At 40.9% G+C, this 19,717-nt stretch overlaps 2 protein-coding genes and 1 pseudogene across 2 annotated transcripts; all 3 read left to right on the top strand.

The window, feature by feature from the left end:
• Nucleotides 1-808: 808 nt before the first annotated feature.
• On the top strand, nucleotides 809-10,351 carry LOC114453783 (myb-like protein X; annotated as a pseudogene).
• Nucleotides 10,352-13,048: 2,697 nt separating this feature from the next.
• On the top strand, nucleotides 13,049-14,577 carry LOC114426092 (GTPase IMAP family member 4-like). Its single transcript, XM_028393249.1, has one exon. It carries the CDS (start codon nucleotides 13,152-13,154, stop codon nucleotides 14,022-14,024), a length of 873 nt encoding a protein of 290 aa, XP_028249050.1. The 5' UTR covers nucleotides 13,049-13,151; the 3' UTR covers nucleotides 14,025-14,577.
• A 1,615-nt stretch (nucleotides 14,578-16,192) lies between these two features.
• Nucleotides 16,193-17,726, top strand: LOC114426091 (GTPase IMAP family member 4-like). Its single transcript, XM_028393248.1, has 2 exons — nucleotides 16,193-16,277; nucleotides 16,363-17,726. Exons 1-2 carry the CDS (start codon nucleotides 16,265-16,267, stop codon nucleotides 17,460-17,462), a joined length of 1,113 nt encoding a protein of 370 aa, XP_028249049.1. The 5' UTR covers nucleotides 16,193-16,264; the 3' UTR covers nucleotides 17,463-17,726.
• The last annotated feature ends 1,991 nt before the right edge of the window (nucleotides 17,727-19,717 follow it).

Here is a 19,717-nt window from a genome sequence, read left to right as displayed (position 1 = left end):
TTGTGCTCTGTGCTGCAGGGTCCTGATGACTCCCAGTTTGTGTTCCAGTGGGTGGTGTGAATCAAACAACAGGTACTGGTCTGTGTGTGTGGGTTTCCTGTACACTTCCACATTGAGGCTCCTGTCCTCCTCAATATGTACTGTGCAGTCCAAGAAGGCCAGATTGTTGTCCTTGGTGTCCTCGCGAGTGAACTTGATGTTGTTATCCACTGCGTTGATGTGTTCTGTGAACCGTTCCACTTCGTTGGTCTTGATTTTAACCCAGGTGTCATCCACATATCTAAACCAGTGGGTGGGGGTGGTTCCCGGAAAGGAACTCAGGGCTCTTCTCTCCACTTCTTCCATGTAGAGGTTGGCCACAATAGGAGACACAGGTGATCCCATCGCACAGCCGTGCTTCTGTCTGTAAAAGTTCCCATTGTACTGGAAATAAGTGGTGGTCAGGCAGAGGTCCAGTTTTACCCAGACCCACCCACATAGGTCTGTAACCACATATAAACCATGTTTCCCCACCAAACAGTTAGAACTGATGAAGCTGCTTGGATGAGCAGCGAAACGTCTTCTAGAAAACTCTACAAGTCCAGACGCCTTGCTTCAACCTTCTCTACCATGTAGTCAGACTTTCACCCGCAGAAGACCTATGATAAGAGCTGCTGTTGGGGGTGAGGGAGTGAAGAACTGATCACACTGTACTATACTGTACTGTAAATGAAAGATCCAGACAGGTTTCAGTTTCACATTCACTGTGAATCATCAGTCATTTGTAGGTGTGCCTTTACACAGGTAACATAGGTCTCCAGTCCTATATAAAGGCCAGTAGTAGACTGTGCAAGCTCAGTGTCTGCACTTCAGATGAAGACTCTACACTGCATCTTTTACCTCAACAGGACAATTCCAAGACAAACATGGCCAACTTTGGTAAGTCATGGTGTTTTATGTCTGTTATAAAGTCAGGTCTTTCTCAGTTATTTGTCTCTGATTCCCCACTCATTTTTGTCCACAGGATCTTTCTTGAAAAATGATGAGGAGATGAGGATTGTGATGGTGGGGAAGACTGGAATTGGTAAGAGTGCCACAGGAAACACTATACTGGGACGAGAGTGCTTTGAGTCCAGGTTCAGTGCCATGTCCGTGACTATGGACTGTAATAAAGGCAGGACTACAGTGGATGGACAAAGGGTGGCTGTGATTGACACCCCTGGTCTCTTTGACACCAGGTTTGGTGAGGATAAAACAATTAAAGATCTAAGTCAGTGCATCAATTACAGTGCTCCTGGACCCCACATCTTCCTGGTGATCATCGCACTGGGCCGATTCACAGACGAGGAAAAGCAGACGGTGCAGATGATTCAAAACATCTTTGGTGCTGCTGCAGACAGATACAGCATGATTCTCTTTACTCATGGTGACCTGCTGGAAGATACCACTATTGAACAATTCCTGAGTCAAAGCGCAGAACTGCAGCAACTTGTGAACAGATGTAACAACCAGTACCATGTCTTCAATAATAAGCTGCAGGACCGCAAGCCTCAGGTCACTGAGCTGCTCAACAAGATCAGACAGATAGTCCAGAAGAACGGGGGAAGCCACTACACCAACGAGATGTTCCAAGAGGCTGAGAGGGCCATCGAAGAGAAGAAACAACGCAACCTGAAAGAAAAGGAAGAAGAAATACGCAGAGAAAGAGAGTGCATGGAGAGACAAATACAAGAAAAATATGACAAGGAGATGCAGAAAATCAGTGAGAAACTCCAGGCTGAGAGAGAGAGGGAGAAGAAAGAGCGGGAGGAGGAGAGGATGAGGATGAAAAAGGAGATGGATGAGGAGAGGAGGAGAGAAATGGAACAGAGAGAGGCAGAGAGACAGAGAGAGAGAGAGGAGAGACAGAGGGAGTTAACGAACACAATGGAAAGAATGCAGGAACAACATGACAGAGAACTGAAAGAGGAAAGAAACAATCTTCAATCAGGTATGAAAATCAGGCCAGAGAGAAAGCTGAAAAGATTGACGTAAATGCTGCAAATGGCGCAAATGCCATGGTGACTGGCGTGTTGGAACTAATTTCCAATGCATTGAAGTTGGCCAGCAAGATGAAGAAATGCAATATAAAAGATAAAAGTGAGCAAGGATCATAATCCCTTTCAACCTAATGTGAGTAAAGATTTTAGAGCTTTTTATTGCGCTTCAGCATTGCAACACATTTAAAATGAAGTCTTAAGCATGTAAGAAAAATCTCATTCACATTTTTATTTAATGTTTGTTGTTGATTTGAAATGTTTTTGTAATTATAGTTTCTTATGTTCATTGGAATCCTTTGATTATTTGGCTTCTCTGTTGGATCATCAGTGGTTAAATAATGTATGTCTTCATGTGCTGAGAGGAGAAATAAACATGTAGGAAGCCTAAACATTGTAAATTCATCTGAATCCTTCCCACTTGATTCTCATTGTGTTACTAAGATTGACCATGTTCTGCACAAACTGCTAGCTACTGATCGAATGTGAAAAATGGGAAATCATTATGGATAATGGTAAGCTCCCAGCACTCTCAGGCAAGAGCTAAGTCCTAAAATTTCAGTCTATGCAACTGTATCTAACTGTAACTGATTTTATGGTATCTGAAAATGCTTTCCAAAATATACATTTGTTTCAAGCTTTGTAAAAGTGTTTTGCATATTTTGTAATTTTGCGCTGCACCTCCCAGCTACCGCAATTTAGGAATAAAATGCCTCATTTTGTTGTGTTCAGTGCAGAAATTGGACCCAAATGCAGACCAATGTAGCGTTTAACCAAAGGTGAGCTTTAATGAAGCCAAAAACACAGTCCAGGGTACAAGAAGGACCAAACTAAACTATGACTGAGCAACAAAAAATACAAGCAATACAACAAACCTGGGGAGAAGAAGTTCATGGCACGGGGAGTGACAAACACAATGATCTGACGAAGACAAAGGGAAGCACAAGGCTTAAATAAGGAGGGTGAAACACAGGTGAACACAATCAGGGGGGAGCTAATAATCAGGGCAGGGCAGAAGGCAGGGCAGAAGGAGAGAGGGAAGGACTGAGGAGGAGCAGAGAAGGAGGAGGGAGGAACAGAAGGAGAGAGGGAAGGACTGAGGAGGAGCAGAGAAGGAGGAGGGAGGAACAGAAGGAGAGAGGGAAGGACTGAGGAAGAGCAGAGAAAGAGGAACCAAATCTCAAAAATACTAATAAATAACAAAAGGGATAAACAATATGAATACAAAGCCAGGAACAAACACAGGATCATAACACATTTTGTTTTTCTGAGTTATAGTATTATTTAAGGACTAGAGGGAAACTGTATGTTTGAGCGTGTTTCTGGTAGATGGATAAGATTCCACAATTTCCTTTGAAATGTTTGGATTAGACTGAAGGTGAGGAAGAAAAAATGGTGAAAAAGCAAAAGACAAGAGAGGGCGGACACAGCATTTATGAAGAATGCAGACATAACTGTAAACGATGCTTTAAGCATTAACTTCTTAAAAATCACATTACACAAGAGTTTCCATTTGTAGCTGAACTTTTTCATCAGAATAACAATACAGAACATGTATTTCTTCATCTTCAGATTCAGGGGTGTGCTGGAGTAAAGGTTGGTAAATTGTAACAATATGAGTGTGGTATTGATCAGGGTTGGGCATATTGGAAGTGTAGATAACACAGTGTGCAATTCAGATCAGAGGGGCAAAGGGTAGATCCAGGGGTGTTTCTTGGCATAGTGCCCCTCTGATAACCCACTCTCCCCTCCCTTTCCCATTTACAAGAAGAGGTAACGTCTTTCAAGTAAACAGAGGAAAAGTTCTCCTGACATGATGTGACATCACATCATATGTTATAATCAACTGTTTTCCTCAGGAGAGAACATATAGATTAGAAGTCATTAGAGAACAAACTCAGATTTCACCCAGCAGCAGATTATATTGTAATGGATGTCTCTATATATCGTCAGTCCATAAATAGTAATAGTAATTTGATAGTAATTAAAACAAAGATGAGCAGCAGAGGCTGGTGAAGTCACAGGAGAAATTAGGGGCCGGACTGCAGGTCTGGAGACCTGCAAAGAGAGAGAGAGAGAGAGAGAGAGAGAGAGGCACAAAACTACAAGGAAGACGGCAATCACAGTTTATGAGATGATATTACCAGTATGAACCAGACTAAGGAGAATAGAGGAGAGGTCAGAGAGTGAGAGGTGGATTTGAGGGAAACTGCTCAGTGGACCCCCTGACAGCATAGGCCACTTTAACCATGCTTCCCTGGACTCCACCCTGACCTCCTTCTACCAGGCTGTAGACTCTCTCACAAGGCAGAACAGAACAATAGACCTGCTGTATGCCAACATGAAGGACGCCTACAGAGCCACCTCTCTCCCCCCACTTGGAACGTCTGACCATAACCTGGTTCACCTGCAGCACAGTACACCCCCCTGGTCGAAATGTCAAAAACCACTTGTTCAATCAGGAAGTGGTCACCCGAGGCAGGATGCTCTGAGGCACTGGTTTGACACCACTGACTGGGATGTACTGCTGAAAACACATGGCGAGGACAAAGAGGAGCAGACTCACTGTCTGACAGACTACCTTAAAGGGAGGGTAGGAGATTTTGAAAACTCAGTGAGAGTCAGCCAGTTTTGAAAGTAAACACATGCCCCTTTCTCTCTTAGTTCACCCCGAAACCATGCCTCCCAACCAGTCTGTGACCTCGGCCATCATGCACGTACCTCTCTGGTGCGCGCAGACCAGGAAGAGAGTGACAACCAGAAAATACTCTGCGCAGGGGCTCCTCATAGGATTGGCTGATGTTTTTAGCATTTTATAGCTTCAACAGATGATTAATGTTCTTCATTCAGTGCCAAGTTCAGTGCCGTGTCCATGACTGTGGACTGTAATAAAGGCAGAACTACAGTGGATGGACAAAGGGTGGCTGTCATTGACACCCCTGGTCTCTTTGACACCAGGTTTGGTGAGGATAAAACAACTAAAGATCTAAGTCAGTGCATCAATTACAGTGCTCCTGGACCCCACATCTTCCTGGTGATCATCGCACTGGGCCGATTCACAGACGAGGAAAAGCAGACGGTGCAGATGATTCAAAACATCTTTGGTGCTGCTGCAGACAGATACAGCATGATTCTCTTTACTCATGGTGACCTGCTGGAAGATACCACTATTGAACAATTCCTGAGTCAAAGCGCAGAACTGCAGGAACTTGTGAACAGATGTAACAACCAGTACCATGTCTTCAATAATAAGCTGCAGGACCGCAAGCCTCAGGTCACTGAGCTGCTCAACAAGATCAGACAGATAGTCCAGAAGAACGGGGGAAGCCACTACACCAACGAGATGTTCCAAGAGGCTGAGAGGGCCATCGAAGAGAAGAAACAACGCAACCTGAAAGAAAAGGAAGAAGAAATACGCAGAGAAAGAGAGTGCATGGAGAGACAAATACAAGAAAAATATGACAAGGAGATGCAGAAAATCAGTGAGAAACTCCAGGCTGAGAGAGAGAGGGAGAAGAAAGAGCGGGAGGAGGAGAGGATGAGGATGAAAAAGGAGATGGATGAGGAGAGGAGGAGAGAAATGGAACAGAGAGAGGCAGAGAGACAGAGAGAGAGAGAGAGGAGAGACAGAGGGAGTTAACGAACACAGTGGAAAGAATGCAGGAACAACATGACAGAGAACTGAAAGAGGAAAGAAACAATCTTCAATCCAGGTATGAAAATCAGGCCAGAGAGAAAGCTGAAAAGATTGACGTAAATGCTGCAAATGCCGCAAATGCCGTGTTCAGTGGAACTAATGTAGTGTTGGAACTAATTTCCAATGCATTGAAGTTGGCCAGCAAGATGAAGAAATTAACCCTCATGTGTTGTTCGGGACATTTTTGTCCTCTGAGAGAAATTTTTCTGTTTATTTTGGCCATAACTTTGTCAATATGTGGACAAATTGTATCATTTTTCCTCAATAAGCTTAATTTTACATAAATTTTGTTAATATGATTTTAAAATTTTTCATAGGTCAACGGTACACTGTGGGCAAATTTTACCCCCTAATGTGTTGTTCGGGGACAAAAACGTCCTCTAACTTTAACGGTTTTAAAAATATATTAGATAAATATTTTTTTGAAATTTTTTTGCATAGACCTTTTAATTAACTTCAGTTCTAATCAACAGTAGTGAAAAAATCATTTTCCCCCAGGATTTTAACCCTTTAATCACCAATTTTATAAGGGGTGGTGCTGAAAATTGAAAAAAAAAACACACAAAATGGCTAATTTTTAATAGAAAAGGTGAATGTGGACTGGATTCTTTTTAACCTTTATTACAGTCTTGGTCATGTCAAACATCAGTAAAAAAATTGACTTTATTGCATTATTAGTTTTTGCACAGCACTGGATTTTCTTTTTTTCTCCCATTTTGTCCCATAGACTTACATTATAAACACACTTTTTTTGACTGCACAGCCATGGCACTAAATAATCATGCATTCTTGATTGTTGGTGGTTTACCCTGTTGGTAGGAGGTAAAATTTGTGATTTTTACAGTTAACAACTTAATTACCATATTAACCCTTTACCTGCAGGGCTGTGCTCATGTAGTGTAGTTTCTGGCTTAAGTATATGGAGTTATAGGGAGTATTTTAGCACATAATTGTGTGTCTACACACTGTGTGTGTATGTTAGAGAGGAAGAGAGCCATTTGCACACTGTCAGGGAAGGAAAGTCAGGAAAATAAAGTTACTAAGTAAGTGAAGTGTACCTAATTCAGACGTACAACGGCAATGCATAAGCATGTAAAATGAAAACATCCAGGAGTTCTGGTGTCTGAAGTTGTGGATGGGTAAAATAGCTGTTTTTTTTTTTTTTTTAGCTTTCGGAAAACACGTCCTCCAGTAGAGTGACTTTACTTTTAGGTTAGTGTCTCAGTTGAGATCACTGAATTATTCTAAGTGAAGTCTAAGTGCCCCTTTTCCATGGTGTGTTGCGCTCCACACGACCATACGTACATGTGCATGTTACTAACTAGACACCATAGATAGATAACTTGATAACATAATAAATAATCATTGACTAACCAAATCTAATCTACAGTTTAGTCCCCTACTAAAATTAGTATTAAAAGTAGTTTAGTAAAGTAAAGTAAAGTAAATTTGTTGCAGCCCTAAAAGTAAGTGCCGGGCCCTTTGATGCTGAGAGGTTCAGAATAAGCAAAACAAAAACACTAGTGGACTTGCATGCATCCTCCTGGTCATTTAATGGTGACAAGAGCAGCAAGCAGCATGAAGAGAGGATTCACCTGTGCATGAGTGAAGGATTCACTTGTGAACGAATGAAGGATTCGCTTGTGAACAAGTGACGGATCTACTTGACGGTGACGGTGCAGCCTTCACAGCTTCACAGCCTGGCCCTTCATAGAGCCAGGCTGCACAATCATTTCCAGAGATTGTGCACAAGTGAATCCTCTCTTCATGTTGCTTTCTGCTCTTCTCACCATCAAATGACCACAAGGTCACATGTAAGACCACTTGCCTTTTTGTTTTGTTTAGTCTGCACCTGTAGACATCAAAGGGCCACACGTGCATAGCAACACTTTCTTTGTTTTTGTTTACTATGAAGACTCTGTGGTTGTGTGTACTCACAGACAACAAGATCAGTGTGCAAATGGCTCTCTTCCTCTCTAACATACACACACAGTGTGTAGACACACAATTATGTGCTAAAATACTCCCTATAACTCCATATACAAGCCAGAAACTACACTACATGAGCACAGCCCTGCAGGTAAAGGGTTAATATGGTAATTAAGTTGTTAACTGTAAAAATCCCCAATTTTACCTCCTACCAACAGGGTAAACCACCAACAATCAAGAATGCATGATTATGTAGTGCCATGGCTGTGCAGTCAAAAAAAAGTGTGTTTATAATGTAAGTCTATGGGACAAAATGGGAGAAAAAAAGAAAATCCAGTGCTGTGCAAAAACTAATAATGCAATCAAGTCAATTTTTTTACTGATGTTTGACATGACCAAGACTGTAATAAAGGTTCAAAAGAATCCAGTCCACATTCACCTTTTCTATTAAAAATTAGCCATTTTGTGTGTTTTTTTTTCAATCTTCAGCACCACCCCTTATAAAATTGGTGATTAAAGGGTTAAAATCCTGGGGGAAAATGATTTTTTCACTACTGTTGATTAGAACTGAAGTTAATGAAAAGGTCTATGCAAAAAAAATTCAAAAATATATTTATCTAATATATTTTTAAAACCGTTAAAGTTAGAGGACGTTTTTGTCCCCAAACAACACATTAGGGTAGTGTTTGCGAACAATGCATGAGGGTTAAATATAAAAGATAAAAGTGAGCAAGGATCATAATCCCTTTCAACCTAATGTGAGTAAAGATTTTAGAGCTTTTTATTGCGCTTCAGCATTGCAACACATTTAAAATGAAGTCTTAAGCATGTAAGAAAAATCTCATTCACATTTTTATTTAATGTTTGTTGTTGATTTGAAATGTTTTTGTAATTATAGTTTCTTATGTTCATTGGAATCCTTTGATTATTTGGCTTCTCTGTTGGATCATCAGTGGTTAAATAATGTATGTCTTCATGTGCTGAGAGGAGAAATAAACATGTAGGAAGCCTAAACATTGTAAATTCATCTGAATCCTTCCCACTTGATTCTCATTGTGTTACTAAGATTGACCATGTTCTGCACAAACTGCTAGCTACTGCACATTCAGGGAGCACAGAATACGTGTAGCACCTTGAACATTTCCAACCCAATGACATTTTAACCATGTAGTCAGACTTTCACCCGCAGAAGACCTATGATAAGAGCTGCTGTTGGGGGTGAGGGAGTGAAGAACTGATCATGCTGTACTATACTGTACTATAAATGAAAGATCCAGACAGGTTTCATTTTCACATTCACTGTGAATCATCAGTCATTTGTAGGTGTGCCTTTACACAGGTAACATAGGTCTCCAGTCCTATATAAAGGCCAGTAGTAGACTGTGCAAGCTCAGTGTCTGCACTTCATCTGAAGACTCTACACTGCATCTTTTACCTCAACAGGACAATTCCAAGACAAACATGGCCAACTTTGGTAAGTCATGGTGTTTTATGTCTGTTATAAAGTCAGGTCTTTCTCAGTTATTTGTCTCTGATTCCCCACTCATTTTTGTCCACAGGATCTCTCATGAAAAATGATGAGGAGATGAGGATTGTGATGGTGGGGAAGACTGGAATTGGGAAGAGTGCCACAGGAAACACTATACTGGGACGAGAGTGCTTTGAGTCCAAGTTCAGTGCCGTGTCCATGACTGTGGACTGTAATAAAGGCAGAACTACAGTGGATGGACAAAGGGTGGCTGTCATTGACACCCCTGGTCTCTTTGACACCAGGTTTGGTGAGGATAAAACAATTAAAGATCTAAGTCAGTGCATCAATTACAGTGCTCCTGGACCCCACATCTTCCTGGTGATCATCACACTGGGCCGATTCACAGACGAGGAAAAGCAGACGGTGCAGATGATTCAAAACATCTTTGGTGCTGCTGCAGACAGATACAGCATGATTCTCTTTACTCATGGTGACCTGCTGGAAGATACCACTATTGAACAATTCCTGAGTCAAAGCGCAGAACTGCAGCAACTTGTGAACAGATGTAACAACCAGTACCATGTCTTCAATAATAAGCTGCAGGACCGCAAGCCTCAGGTCACTGAGCTGCTCAACAAGATCAGACAGATAGTCCAGAAGAACGGGGGAAGCCACTACACCAACGAGATGTTCCAAGAGGCTGAGAGGGCCATCGAAGAGAAGAAACAACGCAACCTGAAAGAAAAGGAAGAAGAAATACGCAGAGAAAGAGAGTGCATGGAGAGACAAATACAAGAAAAATATGACAAGGAGATGCAGAAAATCAGTGAGCAACTCCAGGCTGAGAGAGAGAGGGAGAAGAAAGAGCGGGAGGAGGAGAGGATGAGGATGAAAAAGGAGATGGATGAGGAGAGGAGGAGAGAAATGGAACAGAGAGAGGCAGAGAGACAGAGAGAGAGAGAGGAGAGACAGAGGGAGTTAACGAACACAGTGGAAAGAATGCAGGAACAACATGACAGAGAACTGAAAGAGGAAAGAAACAATCTTCAATCCAGGTATGAAAATCAGGCCAGAGAGAAAGCTGAAAAGATTGACGTAAATGCCACAAATGCCACAAATGCCGCAAATGCCGTGTTCAGTGGAACTAATGTAGTGTTGGAACTAATTTACAATGCATTGAAGTTGGCCAGCAAGATGAAGAAATTAAATATAAAAGATGAAAGTGAGCAAGGATCATAATCCCTTTCAACCTAATGTAATGCATTGCAACACATTTAAAATGAAGTCTTAAGCATGTAAGAAAAATCTCATTCACATTTTTATTTAATGTTTGTTGTTGATTTGAAATGTTTTTGTAATTATAGTTTCTTATGTTCATTGGAATCCTTTGATTATTTGGCTTCTCTGTTGGATCATCAGTGGTTAAATAATGTATGTCTTCATGTGCTGAGAGGAGAAATAAACATGTAGGAAGCCTAAACATTGTAAATTCATCTGAATCCTTCCCACTTGATTCTCATTGTGTTACTAAGATTGACCATGTTCTGCACAAACTGCTAGCTACTGATCGAATGTGAAAAATGGGAAATCATTATGGATAATGGTAAGCTCCCAGCACTCTCAGGCAAGAGCTAAGTCCTAAAATTTCAGTCTATGCAACTGTATCTAACTGTAACTGATTTTATGGTATCTGAAAATGCTTTCCAAAATATACATTTGTTTCAAGCTTTGTAAAAGTGTTTTGCATATTTTGTAATTTTGCGCTGCACCTCCCAGCTACCGCAATTTAGGAATAAAATGCCTCATTTTGTTGTGTTCAGTGCAGAAATTGGACCCAAATGCAGACCAATGTAGCGTTTAACCAAAGGTGAGCTTTAATGAAGCCAAAAACACAGTCCAGGGTACAAGAAGGACCAAACTAAACTATGACTGAGCAACAAAAAATACAAGCAATACAACAAACCTGGGGAGAAGAAGTTCATGGCACGGGGAGTGACAAACACAATGATCTGACGAAGACAAAGGGAAGCACAAGGCTTAAATAAGGAGGGTGAAACACAGGTGAACACAATCAGGGGGGAGCTAATAATCAGGGCAGGGCAGAAGGCAGGGCAGAAGGAGAGAGGGAAGGACTGAGGAGGAGCAGAGAAGGAGGAGGGAGGAACAGAAGGAGAGAGGGAAGGACTGAGGAGGAGCAGAGAAGGAGGAGGGAGGAACAGAAGGAGAGAGGGAAGGACTGAGGAAGAGCAGAGAAAGAGGAACCAAATCTCAAAAATACTAATAAATAACAAAAGGGATAAACAATATGAATACAAAGCCAGGAACAAACACAGGATCATAACACATTTTGTTTTTCTGAGTTATAGTATTATTTAAGGACTAGAGGGAAACTGTATGTTTGAGCGTGTTTCTGGTAGATGGATAAGATTCCACAATTTCCTTTGAAATGTTTGGATTAGACTGAAGGTGAGGAAGAAAAAATGGTGAAAAAGCAAAAGACAAGAGAGGGCGGACACAGCATTTATGAAGAATGCAGACATAACTGTAAACGATGCTTTAAGCATTAACTTCTTAAAAATCACATTACACAAGAGTTTCCATTTGTAGCTGAACTTTTTCATCAGAATAACAATACAGAACATGTATTTCTTCATCTTCAGATTCAGGGGTGTGCTGGAGTAAAGGTTGGTAAATTGTAACAATATGAGTGTGGTATTGATCAGGGTTGGGCATATTGGAAGTGTAGATAACACAGTGTGCAATTCAGATCAGAGGGGCAAAGGGTAGATCCAGGGGTGTTTCTTGGCATAGTGCCCCTCTGATAACCCACTCTCCCCTCCCTTTCCCATTTACAAGAAGAGGTAACGTCTTTCAAGTAAACTGACACGGCGGCCAACTATGCTGTGTGGAGCTCTGATCTCCAAAGAGCTGTTTGACAAACACAGCAGTGTTTAAAGGACAAAAAAACAGAGGAAAAGTTCTCCTGACATGATGTGACATCACATCATATGTTATAATCAACTGTTTTCCTCAGGAGAGAACATATAGATTAGAAGTCATTAGAGAACAAACTCAGATTTCACCCAGCAGCAGATTATATTGTAATGGATGTCTCTATATATCGTCAGTCCATAAATAGTAATAGTAATTTGATAGTAATTAAAACAAAGATGAGCAGCAGAGGCTGGTGAAGTCACAGGAGAAATTAGGGGCCGGACTGCAGGTCTGGAGACCTGCAAAGAGAGAGAGAGAGAGAGAGAGGCACAAAACTACAAGGAAGACGGCAATCACAGTTTATGAGATGATATTACCAGTATGAACCAGACTAAGGAGAATAGAGGAGAGGTCAGAGAGTGAGAGGTGGATTTGAGGGAAACTGCTCAGTGGACCCCCTGACAGCATAGGCCACTTTAACCATGCTTCCCTGGACTCCACCCTGACCTCCTTCTACCAGGCTGTAGACTCTCCCACAAGGCAGAACAGAACAATAGACCTGCTGTATGCCAACATGAAGGACGCCTACAGAGCCACCTCTCTCCCCCCACTTGGAACGTCTGACCATAACCTGGTTCACCTGCAGCACAGTACACCCCCCTGGTCGAAATGTCAAAAACCACTTGTTCAATCAGGAAGTGGTCACCCGAGGCAGGATGCTCTGAGGCACTGGTTTGACACCACTGACTGGGATGTACTGCTGAAAACACATGGCGAGGACAAAGAGGAGCAGACTCACTGTCTGACAGACTTCCTTAAAGGGAGGGTAGGAGATTTTGAAAACTCAGTGAGAGTCAGCCAGTTTTGAAAGTAAACACATGCCCCTTTCTCTCTTAGTTCACCCCGAAACCACGCCTCCCAACCAGTCTGTGACCTCGGCCATCATGCACGTACCTCTCTGGTGCGCGCAGACCAGGAAGAGAGTGACAACCAGAAAATACTCTGCGCAGGGGCTCCTCATAGGATTGGCTGATGTTTTTAGCATTTTATAGCTTCAACAGATGATTAATGTTCTTCATTCAGTGCCAAGTTCAGTGCCGTGTCCATGACTATGGACTGTAATAAAGGCAGAACTACAGTGGATGGACAAAGGGTGGCTGTCATTGACACCCCTGGTCTCTTTGACACCAGGTTTGGCGAGGATAAAACAACTAAAGATCTAAGTCAGTGCATCAATTACAGTGCTCCTGGACCCCACATCTTCCTGGTGATCATCGCACTGGGCCGATTCACAGACGAGGAAAAGCAGACGGTGCAGATGATTCAAAACATCTTTGGTGCTGCTGCAGACAGATACAGCATGATTCTCTTTACTCATGGTGACCTGCTGGAAGATACCACTATTGAACAATTCCTGAGTCAAAGCGCAGAACTGCAGCAACTTGTGAACAGATGTAACAACCAGTACCATGTCTTCAATAATAAGCTGCAGGACCGCAAGCCTCAGGTCACTGAGCTGCTCAACAAGATCAGACAGATAGTCCAGAAGAACGGGGGAAGCCACTACACCAACGAGATGTTCCAAGAGGCTGAGAGGGCCATCGAAGAGAAGAAACAACGCAACCTGAAAGAAAAGGAAGAAGAAATACGCAGAGAAAGAGAGTGCATGGAGAGACAAATACAAGAAAAATATGACAAGGAGATGCAGAAAATCAGTGAGCAACTCCAGGCTGAGAGAGAGAGGGAGAAGAAAGAGCGGGAGGAGGAGAGGATGAGGATGAAAAAGGAGATGGATGAGGAGAGGAGGAGAGAAATGGAACAGAGAGAGGCAGAGAGACAGAGAGAGAGAGAGGAGAGACAGAGGGAGTTAACGAACACAATGGAAAGAATGCAGGAACAACATGACAGAGAACTGAAAGAGGAAAGAAACAATCTTCAATCCAGGTATGAAAATCAGGCCAGAGAGAAAGCTGATTGACGTAAATGCCGCAAATGCCGCAAATGCCGTGTTCAGTGGAACTAATGTAGTGTTGGAACTAATTTCCAATGCATTGAAGTTGGCCAGCAAGATGAAGAAATTAAATATAAAAGATAAAAGTGAGCAAGGATCATAATCCCTTTCAACCTAATGTGAGTAAAGATTTTAGAGCTTTTTATTGCGCTTCAGCATTGCAACACATTTAAAATGAAGTCTTAAGCATGTAAGAAAAATCAAAAGGTGAAAAAGCAAAAGACAAGAGAGGGCGGACAAAGCAGTTATGAAGAATGCAGACATAACTGTAAACGATGCTTTAAGCATTAACTTCTTAAAAATCACATTACCCAAGAGTTTCCATTTGTAGCCGACCGTTTTCATCAGAATAACTTAATACAGAACATGTATTTCTTCATCTTCAGATTCAGGGGTGTGCTGGAGTAAAGGTTGGTAAATTGTAACAATATGAGTGTGGTATTGATCAGGGTTGGGCATATTGGAAGTGTAGATAACACAGTGTGCAATTCAGATCAGAGGGGCAAAGGGTAGATCCAGGGGTGTTTCTTGGCATAGTGCCCCTCTGATAACCCACTCTCCCCTCCCTTTCCCATTTACAAGAAGAGGTAACGTCTTTCAAGTAAACTGACACAGTGGCCTTTCAGTGTGAAGGGCAGGCCATAAAGCTGGAGCTCTGATCTCCAAATAGCTGTTTGACAGCTATTCTATTTAACTCTTGCTCTGACTGTCGGTGTTGTATTGCTGCTGGAACCCGAATTTCCCTGAGGGACCTTCCCAAAGGGATTAATAAAGTCTATTCTATTCTATTCTATTCTATTCTATTGTATTCTACAACCCTAACCTAAACAAATTAATTCATTCATACGTAAACAGTGTGTCATATTGCCGAACTGTATTGGACTATAGTGTTAGTTAAGTGCTTTTATTGGACTTGCATCCAAGTACGTTGCTTAGCCGCTAGTTAGCAACCTGCTAGCGACACATCGCCAAGACTTGCATCACCAGATAGTGCCCCGTGTTACCTGGAAAAAACATGGTGGTTCCTGTGGCTCTGCGGGATATGTCATGTCATGGATATGTCAAATATTAGCCAAAATATTGAGTTTGATGCAGTATTATTTTTTGTGTAGCAGCAGTTTTAAATGCTATTTTTCACTTATTATAATACCACATTTTTTTAATATCATGACCATAACAAAATATAATCATGCATTTCTTGATGTAAAGGTTTCATTTTTGAGAAAAATAGTTTTTTACTGTTCACCACTAAAATCAGTCATTTCCCCATTATAAGCCTGTGCATAAAATCCTTATAATGTCATCATTTTTTGTGATTGTGTTATTGAGCTTAGTATACGTATATTGTGTGCCACCACCACCTACTAAGGAGCACTATGTCGAGTTTAATCTATTGTGAATTAAATATTTTAATATATATATATTTTAATAATATTCTTATTATTGTTTTAAATATTTTAATCGTTGGGGGACATCTTTGTTAATAAATGCTTTATCATTTGTTTTATTCCTGCTCTGTCATTGTTTGATAGGTTGCTAACTGGCATGGTGGGTGCAGAGCTCATTTTGGTACACTGTCTGAAATAATTGCTGTTTTAATTTCATTATAGTAAACCCATAGTTAGCAGCAGAAATATCTTGCAAGATCATCAGGTCACTGAGCTGCTCAACAAGATCAAACCTGGGGTGCTGTATCAAAGTTTATAGGTACATAGACAGCACTACATGTGTGTTTGTAGTTTTACAGTGCCTTTATTTTGGGAGGAAATAAATGCTCACACATCACCTGTCAATCATTGTCTCTCATTTGAAGAGCTGTTTATCTACCAGCAGAACTGAAAATGCCCACATTCAGGGAGCACAGAATACGTGTAGCACCTTGAACATTTCCAACCTAATGACATTTTAACCATGTAGTCAGACTTTCACCCGCAGAAGACCTATGATAAGAGCTGCTGTTGGGGGTGAGGGAGTGAAGAACTGATCACACTGTACTATACTGTACTGTAAATGAAAGATCCAGACAGGTTTCAGTTTCACATTCACTGTGAATCATCAGTCATTTGTAGGTGTGCCTTTACACAGGTAACATAGGTCTCCAGTCCTATATAAAGGCCAGTAGTAGACTGTGCAAGCTCAGTGTCTGCACTTCATCTGAAGACTCTACACTGCATCTTTTACCTCAACAGGACAATTCCAAGACAAACATGGCCAACTTTGGTAAGTCATGGTGTTTTATGTCTGTTATAAAGTCAGGTCTTTCTCAGTTATTTGTCTCTGATTCCCCACTCATTTTTGTCCACAGGATCTTTCTTGAAAAATGATGAGGAGATGAGGATTGTGATGGTGGGGAAGACTGGAATTGGGAAGAGTGCCACAGGAAACACTATACTGGGACGAGAGTGCTTTGAGTCCAAGTTCAGTGCCGTGTCCATGACTGTGGACTGTAATAAAGGCAGAACTACAGTGGATGGACAAAGGGTGGCTGTCATTGACACCCCTGGTCTCTTTGACACCAGGTTTGGTGAGGAAAAAACAACTAAAGATCTAAGTCAGTGCATCAATTACAGTGCTCCTGGACCCCACATCTTCCTGGTGATCATCGCACTGGGCCGATTCACAGACGAGGAAAAGCAGACGGTGCAGATGATTCAAAACATCTTTGGTGCTGCTGCAGACAGATACAGCATGATTCTCTTTACTCATGGTGACCTGCTGGAAGATACCACTATTGAACAATTCCTGAGTCAAAGCGCAGAACTGCAGCAACTTGTGAACAGATGTAACAACCAGTACCATGTCTTCAATAATAAGCTGCAGGACCGCAAGCCTCAGGTCACTGAGCTGCTCAACAAGATCAGACAGATAGTCCAGAAGAACGGGGGAAGCCACTACACCAACGAGATGTTCCAAGAGGCTGAGAGGGCCATCGAAGAGAAGAAACAACGCAACCTGAAAGAAAAGGAAGAAGAAATACGCAGAGAAAGAGAGTGCATGGAGAGACAAATACAAGAAAAATATGACAAGGAGATGCAGAAAATCAGTGAGAAACTCCAGGCTGAGAGAGAGAGGGAGAAGAAAGAGCGGGAGGAGGAGAGGATGAGGATGAAAAAGGAGATGGATGAGGAGAGGAGGAGAGAAATGGAACAGAGAGAGGCAGAGAGACAGAGAGAGAGAGAGGAGAGACAGAGGGAGTTAACGAACACAATGGAAAGAATGCAGGAACAACATGACAGAGAACTGAAAGAGGAAAGAAACAATCTTCAATCCAGGCATGAAAATCAGGCCAGAGAGAAAGCTGAAAAGATTGACGTAAATGCTGCAATTGACGTAAATGCCATGGTGACTGGCGTGTTGGAACTAATTTCCAATGCATTGAAGTTGGCCAGCAAGATGAAGAAATGAAATATAAAAGATAAAAGTGAGCAAGGATCATAATCCCTTTCAACCTAATGTGAGTAAAGATTTTAGAGCTTTTTATTGAGCTTCAGCATTGCAACACATTTCAAAATATAATTAATAATTAAATATCATTCACATTTTTATTTAATGTTTGTTGTTGATTTGAAATGTTTTTGTAATTATAGTTTCTTATGTTCATTGGAATTTGATTATTTGGCTCTCTGTTGGATCATCAGTGGTTAAATAATGTATGTCTTCATGTGCTGAGAGGAGAAATAAACATGTAGGAAGCCTAAACATTGTAAATTCATCTGATTCCTTCCCACTTGATTCTCATTGTGTTACTAAGATTGACCATGTTCTGCACAAACTGCTAGCTACTATGATTCCACAATTTCCTTTGAAATGTTTGGATTAGACTGAAGGTGAGGAAGAAAAAATGGTGCCTTTACCTTTTATAAGAAGAGGTAACTGCTTTCAAGAAAAACTAAAAAAGTTTGATTGCTGCAGCTGAAGCATTGCTTTGAATGCTGATGTGAGGGATTGCTCTGAATTGCTGGAAAATCTGCAATCTAAATTTAATTTGCTGAAACACAGTTAAGTCAGCTGCCCCTAACTGCAGCTCTCTCTGCCCCCTCCTAATGCATTTTCTATGTAAAAACACCCTCTGAACAACTGCTGTTTTTTCCAAACTGAAGCCTTCAGACAAAAAATAAGGACACTGTCAGAATCACAAGAAGTTGCTCTACAACACGTTATCATTGTTATGTCTATGATGTCAAAGATGTGGAATTGTCATTGAGTTAGAAAATATGGCAGCTCTGCTTCTCTGTTTTTGGTTTTACATTATGTCTTAATGGAAGAATGACCGACACTCTCTCCGAACAGCTGGCTGTACGGGCAAAACGGTTTGGTGTTCAGTTTTAAGTCACGCCATAAGAAATCAAATGAGTGTTCCTTCGAACTGATATAAAAATGATCCCAGTTAGATGAAGGGTGCAGGCCTGAGCGCAGGTTAGAGAGATTTTTTTAGGCATCTCCTCAGCCTCTCTCCACTCTGCTGAAGACACAATACACAATAATGTTAAAGTCTAACTACTTCCAGTTCAAAAACCAATCAAGATACAAGTTTAAGTTGAATGGTGTCTGTCAGTTAAACTATCAGATTTTTATCCTTTCAAAGTTGAATGGGTTGAAAGGGCTCCTCCATTCACTTTAATGCAAAAATCATTTTAGAAATTGTTGAATCAATCGAATAGTTAATGTGCAACAAACACTTGAAACATGACAGAATGCACAAAAGCCAGCACACACACACACACACACTGTTACAGACACATCATCTGATGTTTAAATGCAAAATATACACTTATTTTTGTTCATAGTCATATATAGATGATACTGCATACACAGTGTGTTCTAGCATCAGAGGCTGTGTAGTCTAAAACGTCATGATTACTGTCCAACAATTAGCAGTACATCATGTGGCAGGATTTCTGGAATAAAAGGTTTTGTGTACAAACCATACAACAGCGCCATCAAGTGATGACATTTGAAAACTGCAAGGTATTTAGTCATTCACTCAACAAAGACTAAAAATCAGAAGAAAATAAATCTACACTTTAATAAAGCTACTGGGAATTTAACAGCAACTGACAATAACTTAATGTAAAAATATCACAGTAATAAACTGAAGATAAACAACATTTAGAAACACGACTTTTCAGTATTACTGTGCCATTTGGACATGTTTATTCAGTTATTCAGTTTATTCAACTGTAAACATATGACCAACTCTTTGAGTGAACTTATTTAAAATCAATAAGTCTCAATAATATCATGTCACGTGTGGCTATATTAAATAATCTTACTTATTATTACTTACTTTATTAGATGTCCCACTCCTTCAGTGCTGGCATATAAAATGGCTGCTGCTCAGTTTGTTTTTCTTTAACTTCATATTTTAGAGACAACATAGCAAGAATGATCATCATCATCATGGAGGCTGTCGCTCTGATGTGTAAAACAGAGTCTCATCCTGTTTTTTTTCAGTCCGCACTGATTTTTCTGCCTGCAGCTTTATAACTGCAACGTATTTGAGTTTATAAAGCAAAATAAAGTTCATTTTCAGAAGGACAGAAAGGAACGTTCTCAACATTTCCCATGATATATTAATATTATTAATTTTATTTTATTATTATTATTAATATTTTTGACAGACAAGGGACGTTAAGAGAGATGAAAGTCTCCATAGATCC

The sequence above is a fragment of the Parambassis ranga genome, chromosome 21, assembly GCF_900634625.1.
Source record: "Parambassis ranga chromosome 21, fParRan2.1, whole genome shotgun sequence".
Taxonomy (NCBI): Eukaryota; Metazoa; Chordata; class Actinopteri; family Ambassidae; genus Parambassis; species Parambassis ranga.
The sequence above is the reverse complement of the archived record's forward strand: the minus strand, read 5'-3'. Positions and strand labels throughout refer to the sequence as shown.

Bases quoted from the DNA above. Each gene is read 5' to 3' on its own strand.
- LOC114426092 (XM_028393249.1), top strand. From the start codon at position 13,152: ATGACTATGGACTGTAATAAAGGCAGAACTACAGTGGATGGACAAAGG.